The 23029-nt window shown below is 45.2% G+C and overlaps 1 protein-coding gene across 1 annotated transcript in view; it reads right to left on the bottom strand.

Moving 5' to 3' along the window:
* The window catches only part of GAP43 (growth associated protein 43), a 57908-nt gene that overhangs the window by 7104 nt on the left and 27775 nt on the right, over positions 1–23029 (bottom strand). The window contains exon 2 of the mRNA XM_066572099.1: positions 19994–20621. Within this exon, the coding sequence (XP_066428196.1) occupies positions 19994–20621 (628 nt within the window). The remainder of the gene's footprint in view (positions 1–19993; positions 20622–23029) is intronic.

Raw genomic sequence — 23029 nt, 5'->3', positions numbered from 1 at the left:
CTTGGGATAAAGAACAGGGGAAAGAAACACTTGGGATACAGGGAACAGGGAAAAGAAACAAGCACTGAAGGAGGAGGGAGTGATGTGGGACAGACCACATGTCATTGGTATGACACATACTGTACCCATCTCTTTCAGAGAGCACTGTGGGTTCCTTGCACAGTTCCTGTCATCTCTGATGGGCTATCAAACTACATTGTACCAGTGAATAAAATGAGCCAGGGGCTGCTCCTTGGCCCCAAGGCTGACTGGCACCAGCAGCTTATGTCCATATGGCTAAACTCTCTTCTTCTCCAGAACAGGGTAGCTGTGTCTGGGGCCTGTCTGATGCAAAGCTGCTTGGCGTACACAAAAATCACACCAGGGCCTGTGCTCTCAGCCTAACAATGAGGATGTTCAGTAGCCAGTGTTTAGTTTGTGAGAAGTAGCATCCTCATACCCATGTTTCAGGAGAATGCTAACTGGGATGTGAAAATTTTCTTACTGACACCATTCATGCATTTTGGCCTGGTTCATTTGATGCCATCAGATGGCAGACTTGTATTTGCTTCTGGCGGTAGGTGCTACATTCTTATTTCCCTCGTCCCCTCAGCTCTTTTAGCCTAGGTTTTAAACATGTTACTAAGCACCACTTCCTTATGAATCACCTTTAAGTTGTGTGCAACTTTCCATTCTGAATCATCTTCATTAAAGGCTCTGCTTCTGGACCTTCAAATACTTTTAATCTTAGTAAATTCTGACTGCTGATTTTCTGGAAGGAAAAATTTCTGTGGGAACATCCCCACAGCCTCAGCCTCTGCATCTGCAAACCTCCTGTCAGCAAAAACATCTGTGGACTTTCCTTCCCTTGACACAGAACAGCTAAGCACGATGCTATTCAAGGACTCCATCTATATCTGGTACAGCTACCACCACAGACCAGAGACAAAATAGGCTACTGATTAAAATAGGATCATAACAAGTATCATTGGGAGGTAAAGCTTGGCCTACTTTTTTAATTTTCCTGAATGACTTTATCACTGGGAGGGAAGAGAGTCCCTTTAATGCTGCTCTTCAAGGCATTCATAGCAGGAGACACATTGAATTACGAAGCTGAGAGTAGAATCCCAGTGTGCAACCATCTACCCCTAAATATGAGTGAAAAGATTATTGTTAGCCAGCAGCAAAGTCTGATTTCTTGCATGGCTCTGACAGATTCTAGTAAGGCAGAATTTCTGGGGTTTTCTCACATAAATGGAAGATGAATGAAAGAGCAACAAAGAGACATAACGTGGCTTCAGGAGCCCAAGTCTGACACTGCTTTTCATTGTGTTTAAAACTTTTTGTGTCTTCCTATCAAAAAATATGCACAGGTTTTAGCCAGCAGTCTCACAGCCCCCTCAGGACAGGACAACAGACAGGCACATAACACAGCAAGCACAGGGATGGACAGAGAGTCACTGGGAGTCCTGCTCATCTGCTGTGCTACCAAGTCACAGAGATGCCCTGGTTAATCAGCAGCTGAAAGTGGGGTCCAGCTCCTACAGTGATGAGCTCTTGACAGCACTCCAGGAAGGATGGACAGCAAATCTGCTCACACTCAAGGTGGAGGAGCTGGCAGTGATGTTGGTTAGCTCTCAGTGTTCCCATGCTGCCCTTGCTCTTAGAATAAGCAGGCAAGTTGAAACACAATTTTCTGCCATGTTCTATTCCCTGTTAACTCACCACAGTGGCAAATCTAATTTCCAGGGAGTACCCATGGCGCCTAGAGATCCCTGGCTGGCAGAGGAACTGCACAGAGGTGCCTCTCTGTCCCCATTATGGTTCTCTGGGGAGCAGATAGTGGCAGGCTGATGACTCTCTGCTGAAGAAGACCAGAGACTGCACTGATTTCTGCCATGGATGAAATAGACTGGACTAACAAGGACCATGGAGCAGCAGGAACAATTTAAGGTCACTTCATCACACATTTAAGTGAACAGAGAGGGATCATACAACTCAAATGCTGCACTGTGCATATTACAAGTATAAACAAGAACTCTAGCTTTTTGAATAAGAATAAGAATTCTCACACAAAATTCAGTGAATCACTCTCCCTCTTTTCTCTTGAAAAGCTTTAAGGGGAAAGAGTCTGTGTATGGCTACACCCTGTTAAGCTATGTCTTATTTCCTAGAAGCTTTACCAGTGCTTCATTGATCTTTGGGATGAGGGAAAAGAAGCAACCTGGTGTTATGATGTAGTAATTAACTGTACCAAGAAGCAATATCATGAAGGAAAAAATAATTCAGCATAAAAAAAAAAAAAGAAAAAAAAAAGAAAGAAAAAAAGTCAAGCAGTGGCACTGCTGAACCACAGCAGTAAAAAGAAGAGGATTCACTCTGCGCAGTGGGGGCAATGCACCACAACCCCAGTGACATCAGGGCCAGTTAACAGCAGCTTCTGATTCACCTTTCTGAGGAAAGGTGAGACATTTCATCTGACTCACCAGTTTGTTTGATGCAGGCTATTTCTGCAGCATGTTTTCTGGGCTTTCTCCAGCCTTGTTTTCAGTGTCCCAGCAAAGGAGGGCAGGGTATCCCCAGGGAGATTGCAGATAACTGTCCTGGGCATTCCATACATCAGAGAGGCCATCTCTTACACTGCTTTTTACCCAGTATTAGTCTTGATTTTCCATTTTTTTGAACTCTGGGATATTGTACCTTTGGGTTTGCAGAGGACAAATACCATTATACAGCCAGAACTGCACAGTTTGGGCATTTTTTCATTCACTTTGTACTTTGTTGCAAAGGTGACAAAAAAGTGGTTGAGAATTCAGGCCATCCCCTGCTTGAGGAACAAAAGCATTTCCTCCTGGGTAGCCAAACTTCTACCTGTCTAAAGCTGCCTCTCTTCTGAACATGTCAGCACTGTGAGATCTCCTGCCTACACAATCAGAGCCCCCTGTGTCCACTTGCAAGGGACAGAACAAGCAGGAAGCAATGAGCTCTTTCTTCAGGTGGCCCTGGACTGGGGCAGCATCAATGTGCATGTGGTGACATCATGAAATGAGAAAGCTGAAGTCAGAGTAGATGGACATCTCACCTAACTCCAGATACCTACAAAGAGATATCTTCAGCTGATCTTCTCATCCTCTCCTCCCTTCCTAATTAGTGGAAATAAATAGGACATTTCTAAGAGTCTCTTAACCTGTCTTATTTGGATGCCTACTTTAGGACAAATTGCAGCCTGGGAATATCTACACCTGCACCAAGCCAAGGTGGAGACATTCACGTTTGTTCTAGAGCACTCCAGCTACAAAGCAAAAAGAAAGATCCAAACTCAGAAAATAAGAGAGTGAATGAGGAGGGGAGAGGGAGCTGTAATATAAAGCAAAAAAAAACCCCAGCTTGAGGAGAGGGGGGCAAAACCAAATTCAGTCCTGAAGGGAAAAGCAAGAATGGCTAGGTCAGAAAGCTAAAAATAAATCACCTCAAGCTAACAACAAAACCAACCTAGTTTGTGCTTGCAATGACCACCCTTACAGTTCTTTTAATGCACACCAGTCATCACTTGCACTCTTTGTGGTTACTCCAGTCCTGTGGTCCCACCCTTCTAGCTCTAAGATTTTAGTTTGCCTTTTTATTTCAATCTTTTCTGCAGTCCAGATCATCTTATAGCATAAAATAATTTTGCCAAAGAGACAGGCATCTGTGACCGGAGCTGCCACTGTTCTCACTTCCATTCAGCTCTCTGGACGGTGCAGTCAAGTTGAGAAACCTTTTGGGCAGCCTTGGACAAACCTTAAGCCATCACTGCAGAATTGTTTAGGGGTAGAGCTGCACGGTGGGAGAGGCTGATGTGTGTTTCCAAGCTGAAGGGCCTGTGTCAAAGAGAGGCTTTATACCTAGAGCTCCAACTGGCACCTGCTGGGAAACATCATGGAAGAGTAACATGGAAGTGAGATACAGAGCCTTGCTGCAATAGGGTCTTAAAGAGCTCCTGCTCCTCAGCCCTCCACTTATTTCCTGGAAAGGGTGAGAGTCGTGTCTGCAAGCCCTGCTGGGGGAGCAAATGCCTGGAACATGTGCAGCTCTGGTTGCTGTGGAGCTGAGGCAGGCACGCAGGCAGCAGTCCTGCTGGATGGTGGTGCCTCCAGCTGCCTCTGCCGACACTGTGCTCTAATGGCTGAGCGTGCAGGCTCCCCTCCAAGTCTCTCCACTGCCCTACATTAGTGAAATTAGGTTGAGTGGATTTCCGGGTAAAACACTGTCTCTTGGGACCTGCCCAGCTCCCGTCTGACTTGCCAAGATTAATTAAATCAGAGCAGACATCAGCTTATGACCACAGCGGCAGCAACCTCTCTGATGATCATTTCTTTTGTGACTGGTGGCTTGGGTTTTGTTTTTCTTTTTGTCTCTATTCCACTGCAGATCTTTAAATTACCACAGCCAATGCCAAGAGATGAGAAATTGCACAACACTCTGGGATTCTAATACAGATGCAGAGATTTTGCTTTTGCTGCTTTCTCAGTGTTTGCATAATTATTGCTGATCTTGATTGTGTAGCTAGAACTCTCCTGTGCATTCACACTGAAGAACTGCCCAAATCTACTCAGATGCTGCTCTCTCTAGCATTTATCGTGCTTCCTCCTTTCTCTGTCCTTTGCCAGCTACAGCTTGGGCAGGGATGGAACTGAAAACCTGTTCCTCATCCAGTCGTCACTCTACTTCCGAATATTAGTCTGGGCTTTCCTGTCCTGTTATAAGCAGATCTCACATGACCCAGAGATGACTCTACCTAATTTTTTTTTTTTTTTTTGAGGATAAGGAGCACTGGAAAGCCTCATTTAAAATCCCTGCCCTGAGCATCTCCTAGTTTTAATGACATTTGGATCCAGATTTGGATCCAGGCTTCACAGCTTGATTCATCTGTCCCAATCCATCTGTCCTTCTAGCCAGCCAGAAGTCTATTCCAGGCAGACGATGGTAGGTCTGAGACTGCTGAAACAAGACACACTTCAGGTTCCGAGCTGTTGCTTACACAGTTCTCTTTCTGATCCCTGTTAGCCCATTGCAGTCAGCCCTATTATGCATCATATGCAGAGCTAAAATCCTTCACCCTCCAGACTTACTGCTTCTGAAAACTGGTTGACTTATGCTGTCCCAGCTAAACACCAAGAAATGAAGGAATTGGGTTTTTCACAGAAGTAGCTGTGTCTGGTCCAGGGTACTGACTTGTATGATTTCTCCCAAATCCCTGGTGAATCCCTCACTCAGCAGAGACAGACCCATGGTACTGATTCCTGCAAGCCCTGGGGATCCTGGTGAGCACATGGCAGGAGGGAGATCTGCAAATCCTTGGCACACCCTGCAACAAGTTGGTGGGGATGAATGTCCCCAGTGCAAGTAGCAGGCAGTAGGTGCAGGGAAGTCACCTAATAATTACTGGAAAGGAGCAAGCAAGTCAGCCTGTTAAGGTTGAAACAATAATGCTGATATGGCCCCAACACATGGTAGCTTGGGCCTCCTATTCCTGTACCACCTCATCTTTTCCCAGAACCATATAAGAATTGTTCAGTTGCCCTAGCCCTGAGGAATAAAACCTAAAAAACTACAACTTCTGCAAGTCCCATAGCTGGTAACTTTGGTCCCAGCTTGGATATCTGCCTCTTTTTCTGATCCTGCTAAACCCTCAGAGGACAGCCATACACAGTTCTGTCACTTCAGCTGCCCTTGCACTTTGTCAGGGTGAAGAGCCAGTGGCTTAGGGATTTCCTTCTCATCCCACCCCATGCCCTTCTCCCTCCAGCACCACCATGGAAATCCAAGCCTGCACTGGCATCCATGTGTGCGGTAGAGGGAAAGGGAGGGAATGGTGGGAGAGCTGCTTAGGGTGTGCAGCAGTGGGGAGGGGGTGTAGAGGGGAGTCAGGCTCACAGCTCCATTGCAAAGCATCTTTCACAGTGTCTAGACACCAGCTGCTGGGTTGCCGAGGAAACTCCCCAACTTAGCTGAGGGAAGGGAGCATTGACGTCTCCAGAGAAATGGGAGTGATGGAGGAAGAGGGTGGGGAGAGAAAAGGGAGGATGTTCCTTGTGAATGTGAGGTGTTAACCCTGTTAGAGCTACATTTGCAAATATTCTTCCATCTTGGAGAACGGGAAAGAAGCAGCTCGCTTTCTTCCACTGCTGTTTCTTTCCCACATCCATGGATGCAGCCAGACATGGAAGCTGAGAAAAACTACGTGCCTACTGCTGACTGTTCATTTATCACTGCCTATCACCAGCAGTTTTGTCCCAAACTCCCTTCCTGCTGTACCCAAAACTGGGCAATTTCAATCCAGCTACAACTGGAAGAAGTGGTTAGGTTTTCAGACAGCAAGATCTCCTTTAGCAAGGCCAGTCCCTTGGCCACTGTCACACTACAAGCAAAAGCAGCTGCAGAGAGGACAGAGTGCTCCACCTGGCAGCAGTGTCATCTGTCACAGTGCTTCTCTGGGGATGCTCTGTGGCACCAGAAAGTGGTGGGCAGGTGGGAGGCTGCGTAGTACGGTGGCCAAAGGCAAGGTAAAGGAACTCTTTCAGGACGAGATGCCTTAGAGGCAGATATTTTATACTGGCATTGAGTGGCCTCCTACGAAACAGCAACAAAGGTGCTGTGACCTCAGAGGTGTTGTGACCTCAACAGACCTCTACCAAGGTTCCATGGTCTTCACAGCCAGGGAGCTTGAAGGGGAGAAATGGGAAGTGACTTGTGCAGGGTGTCCCCAGCCATCAGCTGGGATCAGAGTTGATCTGATGAACAATTTAGGCGCTCAGCTGTCCTGATGAACCAGAAGGGCTCCCTCCATGAGTGGTTCCAAGCTACCATCCCCTCTATCTCCTGCATTCATTACTTCACCTGAGGAAAACCTTAGAAAAAAATACCCATAAGTTGTTCTTTACTCCTCTTCTCCCCTGCCCCTGTTGATCTCACATAGATCCTGCAGACCAGAAAGGGTACTCTTTAAATCTTTAAATACCTTATGATTCAAAGAGTTTGAATATAGAGGTTTTAACTTCCTTCCAGCTGTGGAATGTAATAGTTGACAGCTGCTCTTGGCACGTGTATTGGAAAACAGGATGTTCCTGTCTCATGCAACAGCATTTTTTTGTGTCACCCATCTTTTCTCCCTTGCTGGTTTAAGTTCTGGAGGATGGTTTAGAAAGAGAGTGCATGTGAGGGGACAGAGGAACAAGGTCTTTCTAAGACACATGCATTTATTCTTTAGCTTCTTTAGAACAACTGCCCTATGAGATTATAGGGGAGAAATCAGAAGAAAGATAAGAAGAAATGGAAATACCCTGAATAGATATAGGCCAATTGAACTTTATTGAAGTGACAGATAGATTGCTCTACAGCCAGGACATTCCTAGCAAAGTAATTAATTCAGGGAATGAAGCTTACAGCCCTTTGGGGATGGAGGTTTGAATTTGGAGAGGCCAAGCAGATGCACAGAGAATAGGACAGCAAGCGACAGAAGTCTGACAGACAGATCAGGTCCTCAGAGGTCTGCCCATCTCACAGCTCTGCTGAGAAGCCTGGCAATGGTGGTAGGATGAGTAAGGGGATAAAAATGAACCTGAAACTGTGGCAGACTGCTGGCATTCATGCACTGCTGATCCTGAAATAAAGAGGGTTAAGAAGAGGAAGGAAACGTGCAGAGCATTAGAGCCTTTGGGTTCTCCATCTACAGCTCCCACCTCCTCGCACAGAACTGACTGTGAAGCTCTTCTCCTCCCCTTCCCCAGCAAAACTGGCTAGGGAAAAGAAACTAAAGGAGGAAATCTTCTGTAATTGTGGGAAAATGGTCTAGAAATTCCTTCAGTGCATCCAGAATTGATGTGCCGCTCCTCCCCTCGTACTCCTCCCCCTTCAGCTGTCGGTGGCAGGAAAACAAATGGCTGCAGCCCTTACTACAAACCATGCTCCCGCCTCCCTTCCCCCAGCCCAAAAGACATGTGCCATTCATAAGCTGCCTGACTGCTGGTCTCCATTATTAAAGCCTAGAAGACTGATAAATTGGGGATTCATGGAGCCTGCAAGCCTCCAACAACCACATTGCCATGGAAACCAGAGGCAGCCTCCATCTCCAGCAGAAATGATATTGATCTAGCTGAAGGCAGGGAATTACAATCAAGGGGAGGATATAAAATGTCTCTTTTTCTTCCCTTTGCCATCCTCCCATTTCGAGTTTAAATGAAGGAGAAATTTCATTTAGAGATCATTAGTTTGTTTCTGTCCATCATCATACACCAAGGCTCTGCAAATTGGATGCTAAAATTATTAAATGCCTGTTGTCAGGCTTTCCACAGCCATCTTCTTGATAACTGTACCCAGCAGCTGCAACATCAACACCACCAGTTCTTTGCATCAAAGAAATTACTAGTATTTCTCAAACACACGGCTGGTGCACACCCATAGAATCCCAATGTGTTTTGTGCAGGATAATACACAGGCTCTGCTCTCCAGAAGGCAGTTTAGGCTTCGTGCTGTACCCAGAGAAACTCCTGGGAGCCTTTGCTTTTCATTTCATCAGGAGGAGGCTTGAGAGCCCAGACATAGGAAGAGGCATTTTGAACTGCAAACACTTGTGGGAAAAACCCCATTTTGAGACATCAGAGCGGCGTTTGTGGTGCAGAGCAATTCTCCCCTCTTCTTGAAATCCCTTGTCTGGGACTGCTGAACAGCTGCTTTCCTGAGGATGGAAAGATCAGAAGTCACAGTGCCTGTCCTGCAAAACTGGGTAGGCAGCAGGCACTTTCCCCAGATTATATAAAGGCCAGATCCTCCTGGTTTGACTTCAGGCGAGGGGTTGGGCTGTGTAGTCATTCCTTCTGCCCCAAGAAATCTGTGAACACAGGTGTGTGATGCTTGCCCAGTAAGTGGTCAGCTCCACGGGAAAGGAGTTGTAGGGCAGCCCTGAGCCTGGCACTGGCTATTTTCAAAGAGCCTAGCTATATAGCTAGGAAGGAAGGAAGGAAGGAGTTGTCTGGAAAACGTCTCATGAGTGCTCTTATTGCCAGCACCAGTCTTCTCTGTGAAGGTGGCGGCAGTTTGCATCAGTAATTCTGATTTTAATTCAAATTTGGCAAGCTCTGTTTTATTTTATTTTTTGACCAGTTTTGAGAGCTGTTTCTCCCAGTTGGAGAGGGACTATTGAGTCTCTGAACTCTCTGAGTGCTGAGCCAAGTGAACCGATGCAGCTGTCCCGCAGTAGCCATCTCGGTTTAATTGGCTTTTCACAATCACAATTCCATCAGGCAGATAATGAATTCAGCCATGACATGAGGGCATTTGGTGGGACAGCTGCAAGTGCTGGGGAGACCACATAGGGGCACAGCCAGGCAGCCCCATGCCCTGTGCACAGCCAGCTGTGCCATAGCCAGGATGCACCACCTCTCTGGAGCAGCAGGAATGTCTGGGTTGTCAACAGCTCCTCACTACTGTCCATTATGGTGGAAAAAAGTACCCTTACAGGGGGCTAAGACAGCCCTTTGCTGAACTAGTCTGCAGTGACAAGGCTTCTTTTCCTCATCAAAGGACATTTTCCTTGGCCCTGACTCAGCTGTGGGACCATGCAGTAGCTGCTCCTCCACAATCTCACGTGCAGCCAAAGTCTGCCATGAAGCCTGGATCTGCACAGGTCCATGGAAGCTGCTAGTTACCACAGCTTCCACGTGCAGAGTTTACATGTTTTTGGCCAGGGTGGAGCAGCCCATAATTTTGGCTAAGGACCATAATTTTGACAACAGTGGTCACAAGGAGAGGGCCTGATATGAGGCATGAACTCATGAGGCCTGAGCTGCTCTGACATTGCTCTGAAATTGCACTGAGGCATAGGAAGTGGCACCCCACCATTTTGTGGTCTTATTGTCTCCTCCTGCTGATTTTATTTGCTATAAAGGTCCTTGGCTCGGGTCTTGCCTGCTGGTCACAGAGCAATATTGTGAGGTATCCATGTGAATGAACACGTCTCTCTTACTCTCTTCCTCTCCTGCTGGAGCTGTTCCACTTCCATAAACCATTAAATATTTATTGGGCCAGAGGAAAACATTGACTCTGTAGACCAGTGGTGAGGGCACTCATCTGGAATAGGGGAGACCAAATGCCACATCCTGGCTCCAGCAAACAATAAATAATTTATACAAAGTGGAAAAGCTCCAGCAGGAGGGATCAGGGGAAAATGTGTCCAGCAGCCCAATGGCTCACTTGCAAAGCTCAGTGGATTTCAGCTTCCTAGCATAAGGCTTCTGTCCCATTCAGGGAGGACCTGACCCTCACATGCTAGCTACTCTAAGAGCAGGCAAAGATTTTCCTACTACTTCATTCTAAAAGTCCCATAATTCATGGTAATGATATATAATATGTTTGGGTTTGAATAATTAAAGGGTCCTTTAATGAAAAAAAGATTATCACAGAAAAATTCCAATCTATCAGGACTCAGAAGCCCTGCACAACTGTGGTTTGAAATGTGATCAGGCTTATCTCTTCTGTTTGGCAGAACCATGTCTATGTGTTTTGCTAGAAATGAGGCCAAGAAGTAGTTGCATGCTACATCAGTTAGGAGCATCTGGAATTTTCTTCTTCTTCCCTGATGTAAAAATCAGTGACTCCATCCATCTTTCTTGTAGTCATTTGGCTTCAGCAATGTAAAACGTTTCTATCTTGAGGCACAAAAAACCATTTTCTTTCTCATTTTCTGTCTCTTTATTGAGAGCAGTGAACAGTGCTGGGTTAGTGTCTCTGGAGACCAAAGTCTGCTGCTCAGCAGCAGTGCTGAGCATTTCCTCCCTGTACCTTCCTGGTGGGCCTCAGCTGTGTTTGGGAGAGGATGTCTCATGGACAAGAGGTCAAGCTTAGTCCAAACAGGCACCATGCCTGGCCACACTGCTACGTCTCCCAACAAAGGCTTGGCAACAGTGCTGGGATGGCTTTGTGGAAACACATCTGCAACCCCAAAGATAGGCTTAAAGGCAGGTGCCAAACCTGTTTGCAGTGTTTGAACAGAGTTGCAAGATCAAGGTGACACTCATACCTCCTCGCTGTTTGGCAATAAAGAAGTTACCTCCTTTCACCAGCTGGATCCCTGGTGTACCTGTTGAGTAATGGACTGTGAATGCGGACAAACGGCCAGACAGAATTGCCGCTCCTATGAACTGTAGCAGCCCTACTGAAGGTAAACTCACAGCAGCCTTCTGATCAGATCCCATGAATGTGGGGGATTTCCACCTCTTCTGGAAGCAAGGGAAAGCAGAGGACCAATGTTGCAAGATTGCACTGAGTGCCTTCCAGGGGGACAAACATAGAGACCATTTGTAAGCAGATCTAAGATTAAGACAGATTCCTTCAACTCACAAATATTTCTGAAGGGGGGCAAACCTAATCCCGGGCTTCGGTCTCCTCTGACATATTCCTTGTTTCAGCACTGATGACCAGAGGTTATTCTGAACTGTCTGTGACACTGAGGCTGAAATCACAGGTGAAATTCTAGCCTTGCATAAGCAGAATAGGTAACACAGGAGGTCTAAACTGGAATACATACTCTTTTTTTTCTAAACCCACACTCAGTGAGGGAATGGAGTCCCATATGAATGTGAAAACTAGACTGTTATGGACTTAGTCCACACAAGCTTACATTCACACCACCCTGTTAGAGGCTTGTGTCATTTACAAATCAATGTGTGTCCCAAGCTTTTAAGAACATCAAAGAGGTTTTTACAAGTACTTACCACCACCCCAACTTTAAATTACTTCTACTTTATTCTATCTTTTGTCTCTTCAAGTGGTTATCAAGCAAAGTCTTTGAAACATTTTTCACAGCAGCAAAGACAGTTTTGTCAAAGTCAGTAGCACTGAGGAATGCTCCTGTATAATGGTGACAGCTCTTGTTCCTGCTCTCCTATCCCCTTCCCTGTACCTGCAATGCATTATCAGATATGGTTCTGTACCACTGCACCCACTTCAGCATTGGGATTGGGATGCTCTTCCAAATGTCAGAGAGATTTTCTTCTTCATTAAGCCCTGGAGGTTACAGGTAATGTCCAGTTATCATTACTAGCATTACCAATTACTGTGTTTTGCTGAAGGAAGATGGAGAGGCTGAATAGTGTCTCCCACCTTCTGCTTTCTTTCATAATGAAAGGAGGACTCATTTGCTATTGCCTCAAGGTACAGAGGGGAAGTCTGTCATTCTTTGAACACTGGCTAATTGGGACCTTATGACCTTTATCTAAGACTTATTTGCATGAAGCACTGAGTCTCACTTTTCTGGTCATTAGGGGAACAGCATTTTCCTTTACATCCCTGGACCCTGTCCAGCTTTCCATAGCTCTTTTCCTGACTACACTACAGCCTGGCGAAGGGCAGGTGTCCAAGGTGGATTCCTGACTGCCAGGACTTCAGCTGAGATTTTCCGCTCTGTTCCAATGTCCCATGCTGACACTGATGTAGTTAAGGACACAGCAAGAAAAAAGAAACATTTCACCAATTCACATTTGGTGATTATATAACCAAGGCTCTTAAATGGTACAGGCCATTAGAGCTAAAGGATATGTAAAGGGAGCCTTTGGCAGGGAATACAGAAGTAGGAAAGAAGTCACTAGAAGGTTACTAGAACCTGCAAAACCAAACTGGACTCTTCTTCAAAGAACAGCAAAGCACAAAATAGCGGTACTCTCCAGCATTTGGGTTTCTTACATGCATTATTTTTAATATCTCGTCTATTTTCTGCCTGAAAGATATGCAGAGAGGAAAGCTAGGAAATGAGGAAGCCCTTCTTTAAATCAAACTTGCAGCATGAATGTAGTCTTGAGAAATACTGTGTCTAGAAACCTGTTCAAATTGAGCTTGTGTAATATGGTCTTTCACAGGTCTATTGGAGGTCCAGAACTGGAGGTGGAAACTATCCCACAGAGCTGATGCCAGTGGCTTGACTTGTAAGCCTTCTGTCACTGCTTACATTTTCCTTGGTTCTCTTGGCCACTGCCCAGTCTCACAGAACATCATATGGCTACATAAAATATTTCAGTAGTGTCTTTACAAAAAGAGTCATTGCAGTCATCTGTGCTCATACAGTAACTGTCTGCAAAAAGGAAGGAGACTGGTGTGTGCAAGGACTAGGATGAGGAACAAAACAGAAGAAATAATGCCCTTTGGAAATGTGTAAAAAGTTACAGCTTTTTTTGGACTAATGTGAAGACTATCTGTCGTTCCATCTCATAAAATAGATTTGCAGATTTGAAGGGAGTGCAGAGAAAAGCAACAGACCTCTTAAAAAGCATGGAAATAATGTAATATAAAAAGCAGTTGAAAACACTGCTTGTGTTTTCTTCAGGAAGGAGACGAACAGCAAGGGCTATGAGCCTATGCCCTCTGTGAATAAATGCATACTGTATGATGCTATTTACCATAATCAAAGGCATGAAGTAGGACTATCACAAGCTTTTGCTGTTTCTGTGACATAGCACGAGTACAGAAAGATATTTAAGGCAATGGTGGCCAATTTGTCACTGAACTTTATGGCCATTGTACAGTTGGTTGGAGTTGGGAAAGCTGTTGATACTTAATCAGATATTTTGTGTGCATACACACACACACATATATGCCATACAACACCACAGTTATATTTAGTATCAAAAGAGAGAATACACCATGCTTTACCTGTTAAACCAGGTCTTAGACAGTAGAAGACAGGGATGAGTCCCAACAGCAGAGAAGGAGCTTACCCTGGATCTGCCCATAGCAGTGCTTTGTGTTGGCCACAGAGAGCAGTGCAATAAATGGATGTTAGCTCTGACCTAGATTGGCAATTTCTGTGTTCCTCTACCAGTTATTTGCATGGATCCTTGTGAGTGCAACTTCACCTTGCCAGAGTCTATGAAATTTTCACAGAGATTGGAAATGATCACTGCACTGACATTGATAATCCAGTATTAATGCACCTATTAAATAGCTCTTGAGGAATGGCTAACTAATCTGACTGTGCTAATCTGGTGAACTTTACAAATCCTTTTTCTCTGCATGTGGCAGTCATCTGTACCACAGAGTCAGTATTTCTGCTTTTGAGTTTCAACTCCCTGGAGCTGTAAATCCCAGCTGATATTCTGCAAGCTCATATGTATCTGAAAAGTCCAGCCTACGTGATCCTAGTGTAAAGAGATGACACTGGCAGTGGTGCAGAGCACTTCTGGCATCTACAGCAAACAGCCATCAGTTAAATGTCACTGTCTATCTGTCCAGACTGTCCACAGGTCTGCTATTTGAGCCTTTCTCAGCAGAAATTTTGTTTATCATTTATGACAGAAAGCCTTCTTCCCATGGAGCATATTCTGAAGATGATCTGAATGCAGATGCAGTGGGCCACTGTGGAAAACATCATAATGAGAGTGATTTAGAGCAAAATCTAGGTGGAGTTTGACCACTGGCTCTTGGCTGTAGAGAGCCATGTGTTAGCATGAGTGACTACTCTACAACATGGCACACACTGTGACACTGGCAGGCATTGCCCTAAACAATGTCACCTGTACATGTGGTTTGGAAGAGCAACAGCTGTAGCTGCCAACCAGAAGGAGTGAAAGATTGCTGTCACCTTTCCTGTAATTTGCAGCCTTCGCAAAATAAGCAGTGACTCCAGTAACCAGCCTTGAGTGTCCATGCAGTCCTTACTAAGGTTCCAGAAGTACTGGTACCTCTTAGGTATGAAGGAGTGATTACCTTGCTCTCCTCAAGGGGCCTTTTCCAGAGCTGGCTCACACCAACTGGGAGGTACAGTAAATATGCTTAATGTCACCTATGATTTCATTAAAAAAGGTCAAGTACTGCTTTACCACTGGCCCACTAGTGCAGTTCCCACCTCTACGAGGCAAACTGCACATCATTAGGAGCCGCAGACCCGAGGCTTACAAGGGACAAGAGACAATATTGCACTGCAATAGAGGAGGAAATTCTGCACCTGTATCAGGTTATGTGTAAGCAAATTGTGACATTCCAACCTGCCCCTCATATGGATGGTTTGCACCAATGCAAACCCAGCTATGAAAGAGGCGATGTTTATACCCATGTAGACACAATGCAAAGAATAAAATTTCAGAGCAACTTGGAACTAGACACAGACTTCATACTTCAGCATGTGTCAGGCAATCTAAACTACATTTATATAGTCTTTACTTTGTTGCTGGAGTAGCACTACACACCAAAAAAATGCTTCCATGGTTGCTTAGAGTTGCTCCCTCTGGGGCAGTCATGGAAAGACTATTGTATTTGCATTGCTTCTTTGGCTACCAGGTGTAGCAGCAGAGATAAGCTCCCTTGAACAGGAATGGCTGTGAGGTTGTTCTGCCTCATGCCAGCTACTCATGAGTCAAGGCTGAGATTCCAAGCCACACAGCTGCAATCTCTCGCATAGTGCAGGTTGCACGTTCTGGCTGCTACAAGACAATAGACAGACTCCCTTTCCAAATCTTTATACAGCCAGTGCTCCCAAAGTGCAGCAAGTATTGTCCTTTCATCAATATGGGGATTGAATTGAAAACAAAGAACTGATTCAACTGTGAACCATGAAAAAGGATCCACAGAGACTTGCTCCCTCTGAGGAAGTGAAGGGAAGATGGTGCCTCCCAGTGCTCCTTGCTTGCAGGATACAGGGCCCTGGGGGAACTGCTAGCCCACTTACATGCAAAGCACTTGTCACCTGCCTGATTTTTCATTTCAGCTGTGAAGCTGCTCCACTGTAAAGCTATTTCATGAAGCAGGAAAAGCATTCTTCATTTCCCAACAAAAGAGGATCCGTTTGTTTCCTTAGGCACAATTTACTCTTTCACATTTCTGGGCTTTGCATTCTTACCTGACAATCTGGGAGTGCTTTGATGTGACAGCCAACCCAATTTGGAGGTGAGACTTGAAAACTTGTGAAAAGTAGAAATCAAATCTAACACTGTGTGACATTCACCTCCTCTCCTCTCCAGGAGGACATCATAGCTCCTCTTCTTCCATAGTCTGCTGTGCTGGATGCTGATCTCATTTCACAGCTGCACTACCAGACTCTTTCCAGTAACCTTCATGGAGACTCTCTGGATTTAAGCCAATGCAACCACGACTAGAATGAGTCTCACTTCCTCATCCATATGTAATGTATAAATTCCCCCCATCACTTTTGGATTTTGTCCTGTTGAGTACGTTGGCATCTAAGGGAGCCTATCTAAGCATAATATCAACACCAAAGAGCTAAAAGCTGGATCCTAAGAAGAAAACCTATAAATCTAAGTCTTGACAAGGATGCTCAGATGTCAAGATAACTTGTTGGCATTCCTGCCATCCACCAAAAGACATGAAGAGGTTTGAGAGATCATCCTTCTTACATCAATTCTTCAATGCCACTGAACAAAGCCCACTGACTCATTTTATGCCTTACCCACGTTGGAATCCATCTCATTTTTACTTTTACATACACTGAGGATAGCTTAGGAACTGCCCTACTGTATTACTGGGAATGCCTGGGGTCCCAGAACAACCACCATTGGATACAGGACAATTGTTTGAAGCCATTTTCTAGGCCATTACCAAAAGACAGATAGAGCATGTAGAACTGAGTAACAAGGAGAGAGGTGAGGACTGTCAGGGGAATTACTGACTGGTACAAAAAACCACTCCCCACTCCAGAAATATTAAGCATTAAAAACTGTGCAGTGCTCTTTATCAGGTTAGGTGTTGCTTTCCCCACACCCTGTCTTTTTCTGCCCTGCCCTTAGATAAAGGCAAAAATCCCTCCTGGGTATGAATTAAATGCCCTTGTCTTTTGCTTTGCTTGCACCAGGGAAGGTATCAACAGATAGCATGGTACAGCCATTGTAGTAAAATTCAAGGCAGATGAGCATCACCACCCCAAGGCAGCACGGTCTGCACGCCTCAGGGTAGTAGCAGCCAGGCATGCCATGGCAACCAGCCAACTGGTGACACTGGCCAGGAGCCAATTAGATTTATTTTTGGCAGCCTGATACTGCACACTTCTGTGCCAGTCTTCGATCACAGAAACGATAAGAGGTGACCTTTGAAGGCCAAGGGGACAGATGAAGCTGAAAGAGGATCTGTCCCTGGGCTGGAGGAGCACTGAAGTGGCAGATGTCCCCTCTTTCATGAATGACCATCACAGTCACACCAGCAACCACCAGTGCTGTGTTGGCTGGGGAAAGACTGGGAGAAAGGTTGAGACCTGGCAAATGTGTTAAAGTCTATGGAAAGAGTAAGTAACAAGAGAGACAGAGAGCTTTAAAGATATGAGAGACTAACAGGAGGAAGATGGTAAAAAGAAAATACAGGCTTTCTGTCAGGAAATATTTCCTGTCGGTGGAGATTTTGTCCTGTGATGATGCTCTTCAGAGGAATATTCTGTATTGCAGAGCACAGCCTGGAATCCTCAGAGAGATGTACAAGGAGACCTATTTAATCTTTTTTTGCATTTCTTTCTTGGATGACTCTGGGGTCACTTAGCCAGCTGTTCAGGTTTGTGACTGGAAGGCTGATATCATACTGGAATAGGAATTCAAGAAAAATCTATATTCATTAACATTTTAAAGAGGCTATCAGCTTGACTCTGGCCACGCACCTTCCATGTTTGCTTTCTGCAAACATTGCTAAGCTTCAGTGTTACTGCATGCATACTGAATAAGTATAAATGGATGCACATACTGGTTTTGAACACTTGATCACTGAAAACTCATTTTTAAATATATATTTGATTGTAGATTTTCTAGCTTCCTCTGTTGGCTAGATGTTTACATAAGTGATAGTATCACGTGCAAATGCATATTAAATTGTGCATTTTAAATGGCCACTTCAAATGATGTGTCCATGAATGGTTGGCCACTTTAAATGATGTTAAGACCAACAAGAGCATGGGGAGGATATCTGAAAATGATTCAGAATATTGTGTGGAAATAAACTATTTTTCCATGAGTTCCACTATTTTTTCAAAACAGTCAAAATAAATGAAAATTAAAATCAAATAGCTTGCTACTATAAATTTCCTACCTCCCTCCATTAGAGCAGATTAATCTAAATAAAAATGGAATATCAATTTAAAGCAGAATCATTATTGCTTAGGAAAAAGGCATCCTAGGTATTAAATAACAGGGAATTAGCATTTATTATCCTGTGTACAGAGGACCACAAAACACTGATTCACACTGCCCTATTCTTGCCATTGATGTTTATACCTTTGCCCAAGTATAAAACCAAGACAAGTACAGCATGCAACATAGCAACTTACATTTCACTAATCACTAAACACATTTATGTTGCCACCTAACTCATCATATAAAGTAAGAACAAAGGACTGGAGACTTGGACAAGAAAAAGCAAACCTAGACAATTCAATTTCAAGGCTTATTTCTAGAAACTTCTAAATAAGGAGAAGTAAAAACAGCAACCCTTTGTAGTTATGTACAATCAGTTCAGACTCATGCTCTTGAAGGCTGCTCCCCTTGCCTATCCCTTAAATCACAAATGTCCTGCATTAGTTCCTTTCCCAGTATTTGTATTTTTGTATATCTGTTCTTCCCTATCTGTCCACTTTTGTTGAGTAGGAATATCACTTTTGTTGAGTAGGAATAGACTTGCCTGAAGCCCCAGGTTAGCTACAAGGCTTGGAAGCCTACTTGGAGAGTGGGAGGTGCAATCTGTGGAAGAGTAGTGGTCCAAATGAAATTATGGAGGAACATCTGTAAGTACAAGACTGGTTGCTGAGGCTCTCTAGAATTTACATCAGGCTGTTTATGACCATCAAGGTGGTATGCAACATTTTTCTCCAACAAGCTAATGAATGCAGGCTGCCCTGTACAACAGAGTAGTTCATAAACGTGAAGGCCAGTTTTGCTTGGTACTGCCTCTTAACTGAGTTTCATGCAGAGCCTACCTCCAATGTTATCTTTTCTTTTTTTGTTTATGTTCTATTTCTTTTATAAAATAAGAAAGGTCAAGAACAAGAGAGGAAAATATCCTCAGATCTTTGATTCATTTTCTACTCAGCTCAGTATCACAATTTATAATAAATCTTTCTTTATGGCTTTTAAGTGTCATACATTTGTCAAAAAATGTCCACTTTCGCCTCTCAAAACTCTTCACCCCTTCCCAGGGGAACTGGTTAAGCAGACTTGCACTTGGTCAACAGTGAGGAATTGCAAACGTCTCCTAGAGTGACTTCTCCTCTCTAGAGGACTTCTTCCCCTCCTAGGGGACTTCTTCCTCTCTTCTCCCCTCACTTACTGAGCTGCCAGGGCCCTTAATCTTTCCTTTCCCTATCTGATTCTCTTGCTACCCCTGCCTGAATTAGCTGACACGTCTAAAAGCTTGATGCAAGCTTGCATGGCATGGGGCACTCCAAGTAGACTGCAGTAGAAACCCTACAAGTATGGGTGTGAATGAAACTATAAGCACTGCTGATAAGATGTTCCTGATTAGGATGTGGTTGTACTGAGCATCTCATCCATACAGATGGAAGCAGATGGAAGAAAGACCCTTTTGACTTCATGACCATCCCACCAGCAAGGGCTCCTAAAGTATGAGAGAGCTTTTGTCTTGTGAGATTTTCAGCTAAAATTGGAAGCCTCCAATGACCTGGCCAATTTGCCCCACCGGAGCTGTCTGTGCTAGTGTGACTGAAAAGGTTCATCACTATCTTTAGCATATGCAGAGCTTGGGGAGCTCTCCCTCCATGCCTCCCAGCTGGCAGACACTCTCCTGCTGCCATGGGAAAAAGGGCTGATGGCACCTCCATCTAGAGGAACAGGAACCTCAGCAGGAGCTGCAGTATTTCCAAAAGCTGACTGGAAGCAAGAAAGAGGGTGTTAAGCAAGAAAATCATCTCCCGCACCCCAAAACACTAGCCAGGGGATTCCCTCGTTAATTCTTAACCTAGTCCCCACACCAGCTCTTGCTCCCAGGAGACCGAGGGAGGTATCCATTTCTGGAGAGGCCCATTCCCTAGCGAGGCACCACTCACCTGTCTTCTCTTCGGTTTGGCTGCTCTCCACTGTCTCCATTTGGGGTTGCGCTGTTGCCTTGGCAGTAGCATCCTCTGCGGCAGGGGTGGTGGTGGCAGTGGTGTCAGCAGCAGGCACGTCGGCTTGTTTAGGCTCCTCTTTGTCTTGGGCTTCGTCAGCCTTCAAGGACGGCGAGTTATCAGTGGAAGCTTTAGTGGCACTTTCCCTTTCGGGGGCAGCGGCAGCAGCGGTCTTTTCCTCTGAGGAGGCAGCGGGAGTGGCAGCCTGTGGGGCTGGCTGCTCTGAGCCCGTGTCGGCGGCTCCGTCTCCTTTTTTCTCCTCCACTGGCACGCTGCTGTCTTTGCTGCCCTCCTCCTGCTGGGCACTGTCAGCAGCGCCTGCTTCTGTGGCAGCAGGAGCCTCGCTTTCTTTGTTCTCGGCCGCTCCACCAGCAAGGCCTTCCTCCTTCTTGTCGGCGGCATCAGTCTCAGATGCTGGGGCATCTCCCTTCTTCTCCCCCTTGAGCTTTTTCCTCGTTATGTGTCCGCGGAAGCTGGCCTGGATTTTGGTGGCTGCCTTATGAGCTTTATCTTCTGGTTTGATGCCATCTTGCTCAATCTTTTGGTCTCCGTCCTCATTTTTTTCAACCTTTGAAGAACAAGGGAGGAAGGCAGAGGAGAAAAGAGGGAGATAAATTAAGATTTCTACAGGTGTACCAGATGCTCTAATTTTATTGAGAATATCACACTTTCCTGCTAACCAGTGAAAAGTTTCAAAACAGCCTTTCCATTTGGTATGGGTTTGGAGCCAGGTGGCCCTAATTTCACCCTCAGGCTGGACCAACATAGGTCTCCAGCCAAACCTCCAGACAGAGGTTTGTAAAAGAAATTTAAAGCACCTCATCATCTCTGTCAGCAATGCTGAGACCATCTTGGCTGTGTGGAAAGGTTTTCACCAGCTGGCTTGTCTCTATTCCCATGATTTATGTTCCCATTCATTTTGAAATATACCAATTTTTTTCCCCTACTCATTTTCAAAAAACTCTCCTGAGGGAGATTTTCACAGTCCTTCCAAACCCACCTCTGCTTTCAAGTCAGTGTTTCTTTTTAATGACACCTTGTTTCGCAGGTGTGTGACTCTAATGACACCAAGTACTTTGTCTTTTATAGCTTTTTGGCTGGGATTGCCAGCAGAGAATGGGATTGCTGCTCACCCTGCTGCAGCTCCATGCTGTCAGACACACAGGGATATTCACAGGATGTACTCCTCACCAACGCCCTGCCTGCAAGCGCTCCAAGTGCTCTGCCTTTGCTCTTCACTCGTGGTTTCACTGAAGGATTAATGGGCAGATTATTATCACTCTTTCCAATTTCAGCTATTATTATTTCTGTAACTATTGGGGGGAATTCAGCCTTACAACAAAGAACAGGCATTCCCTGTGTTTTTTAGACTTAAATCGTGCATTAAAGTCTTAAATGGGACCAAAACAGAGCCTGTGCCTCACATTGGTCTGCTGCAGAGAGATAATGCTCAGCTTATAAACCTTCACTGAATCTACAGGACAGACCATAATATACATGAATCTACAGGACAGACCCCCAGTAATTTAGCAGGCCTTGGGCAAGTAACAGCTCAGCAGCATATTGATGAAAGGACACTGTTCTATTAATAGTCCCATTGGGAAGCATTCAAAAGACCTACTTGGAAGCAGAGCCGCTGGCCTCTTTGCTGTCTGCACCTGGTTTCCATCACTGGCTCAGGTCACAAAACAAAGAAAACAAGCTGACTGGGAAAGACAGAAGCATTTACTCCTGCGTGGGAAGTGGGAATTACTCCTTTGGCCATTGCAACTGGGATGTGCCATCTGGGGAAAGGCTCCAGACCAGAAGAGAGAGGGGACAACCTACAAACACGTTCAGTAAAAGAGTGGCAGGAAGAAGGGAGAAGAAGCCACTGCAGTGTGCAAGTGTGCCACTGGAAACATCATGACTGTGGAAAGGGGGAAAGAAGAGGGGCCACAGCAGCAGCAATTCCTGGGAAACAGACTGGAAGTGATCATTTCCACAGCACAAAGCAGGGCCCAGTACATATGGGAGTGATGCTCAGCCAGGGAACAAATCTTGTGTCCACTGCCATGCCAGAGGTGGTACCCACTATGCTCCTCTGGGTCCCCACTGAGCACAGATCCCTCACCCGAGCATTGGTGCCCATCATGCCTTAAGTGGGTATGGTGGCCAAGGAGTGTGCAGCCCCAAATCATCAAGGAAAAGAGCCACCCTACACAGCTGTGCAGGGATGTGGATGGGCCTGTACACAGCAGGAAGTGATATGGGAGGGGCACAGGATGCTTATGTAGGGGGTGAAAAAGGCAAAGGTGAATGAATATGTAAATGGCATTAATACACGGAATTCTGCTCAAGGAGTTTTTCTGCTCCTGATCACATCCAGGGACAAAATGGTTGTTGCACCAATCACAAGGGTGAGCATTATGTCTACACCTCCTCAAGAGCATTAAATGTCACAGTATGGAAAGTGGGCTTTTCATGTTTCTCTCAGCTTGTCAGAGAGCAGGTGATGGTTACATGCAAAGACAATACAGGCAGCAGCAGGCTGCAGCCATTAATGTGTCTTGCATAGCTATCTCAACACTGTTATTCAGCATCTGGGTAAGCTTTTCAGCCGACTTCAGCACAAGGAGGTGGAACCAAATTGGAAGTATGTTTAAATCAGCCAGATAGTGCAGAGCTCCACACATCATCCATCCTGTTCCTTAGACAAGTTTTGCATCTTGAAGTAAATCCTGTGTTGCTGTGGCAACCTAACTGCTAATACTTGAACTAGCTGGTTTAAGAAGATCTTGGATATGCCAGCATTACACCGTAGTCACAGCAACATGAAAATAGACTGGTACTCCTTCAGAGAACTGTGGGACACTTAAATGCTGTAGCTTTGACTTCTTCTCCCCAAGGATTGAGGCTAGTCTCAAACAGCAGCAAGACTGGGGGACTGGAAAGACAATTTAGACATAGCTACAAAGCCTTTAGGGTCCAGTCCCC

The sequence above is a fragment of the Molothrus aeneus genome, chromosome 2 (assembly GCF_037042795.1).
Source record: "Molothrus aeneus isolate 106 chromosome 2, BPBGC_Maene_1.0, whole genome shotgun sequence".
NCBI lineage: Eukaryota > Metazoa > Chordata > Aves > Passeriformes > Icteridae > Molothrus > Molothrus aeneus.
The sequence above is the reverse complement of the archived record's forward strand: the minus strand, read 5'-3'. Positions and strand labels throughout refer to the sequence as shown.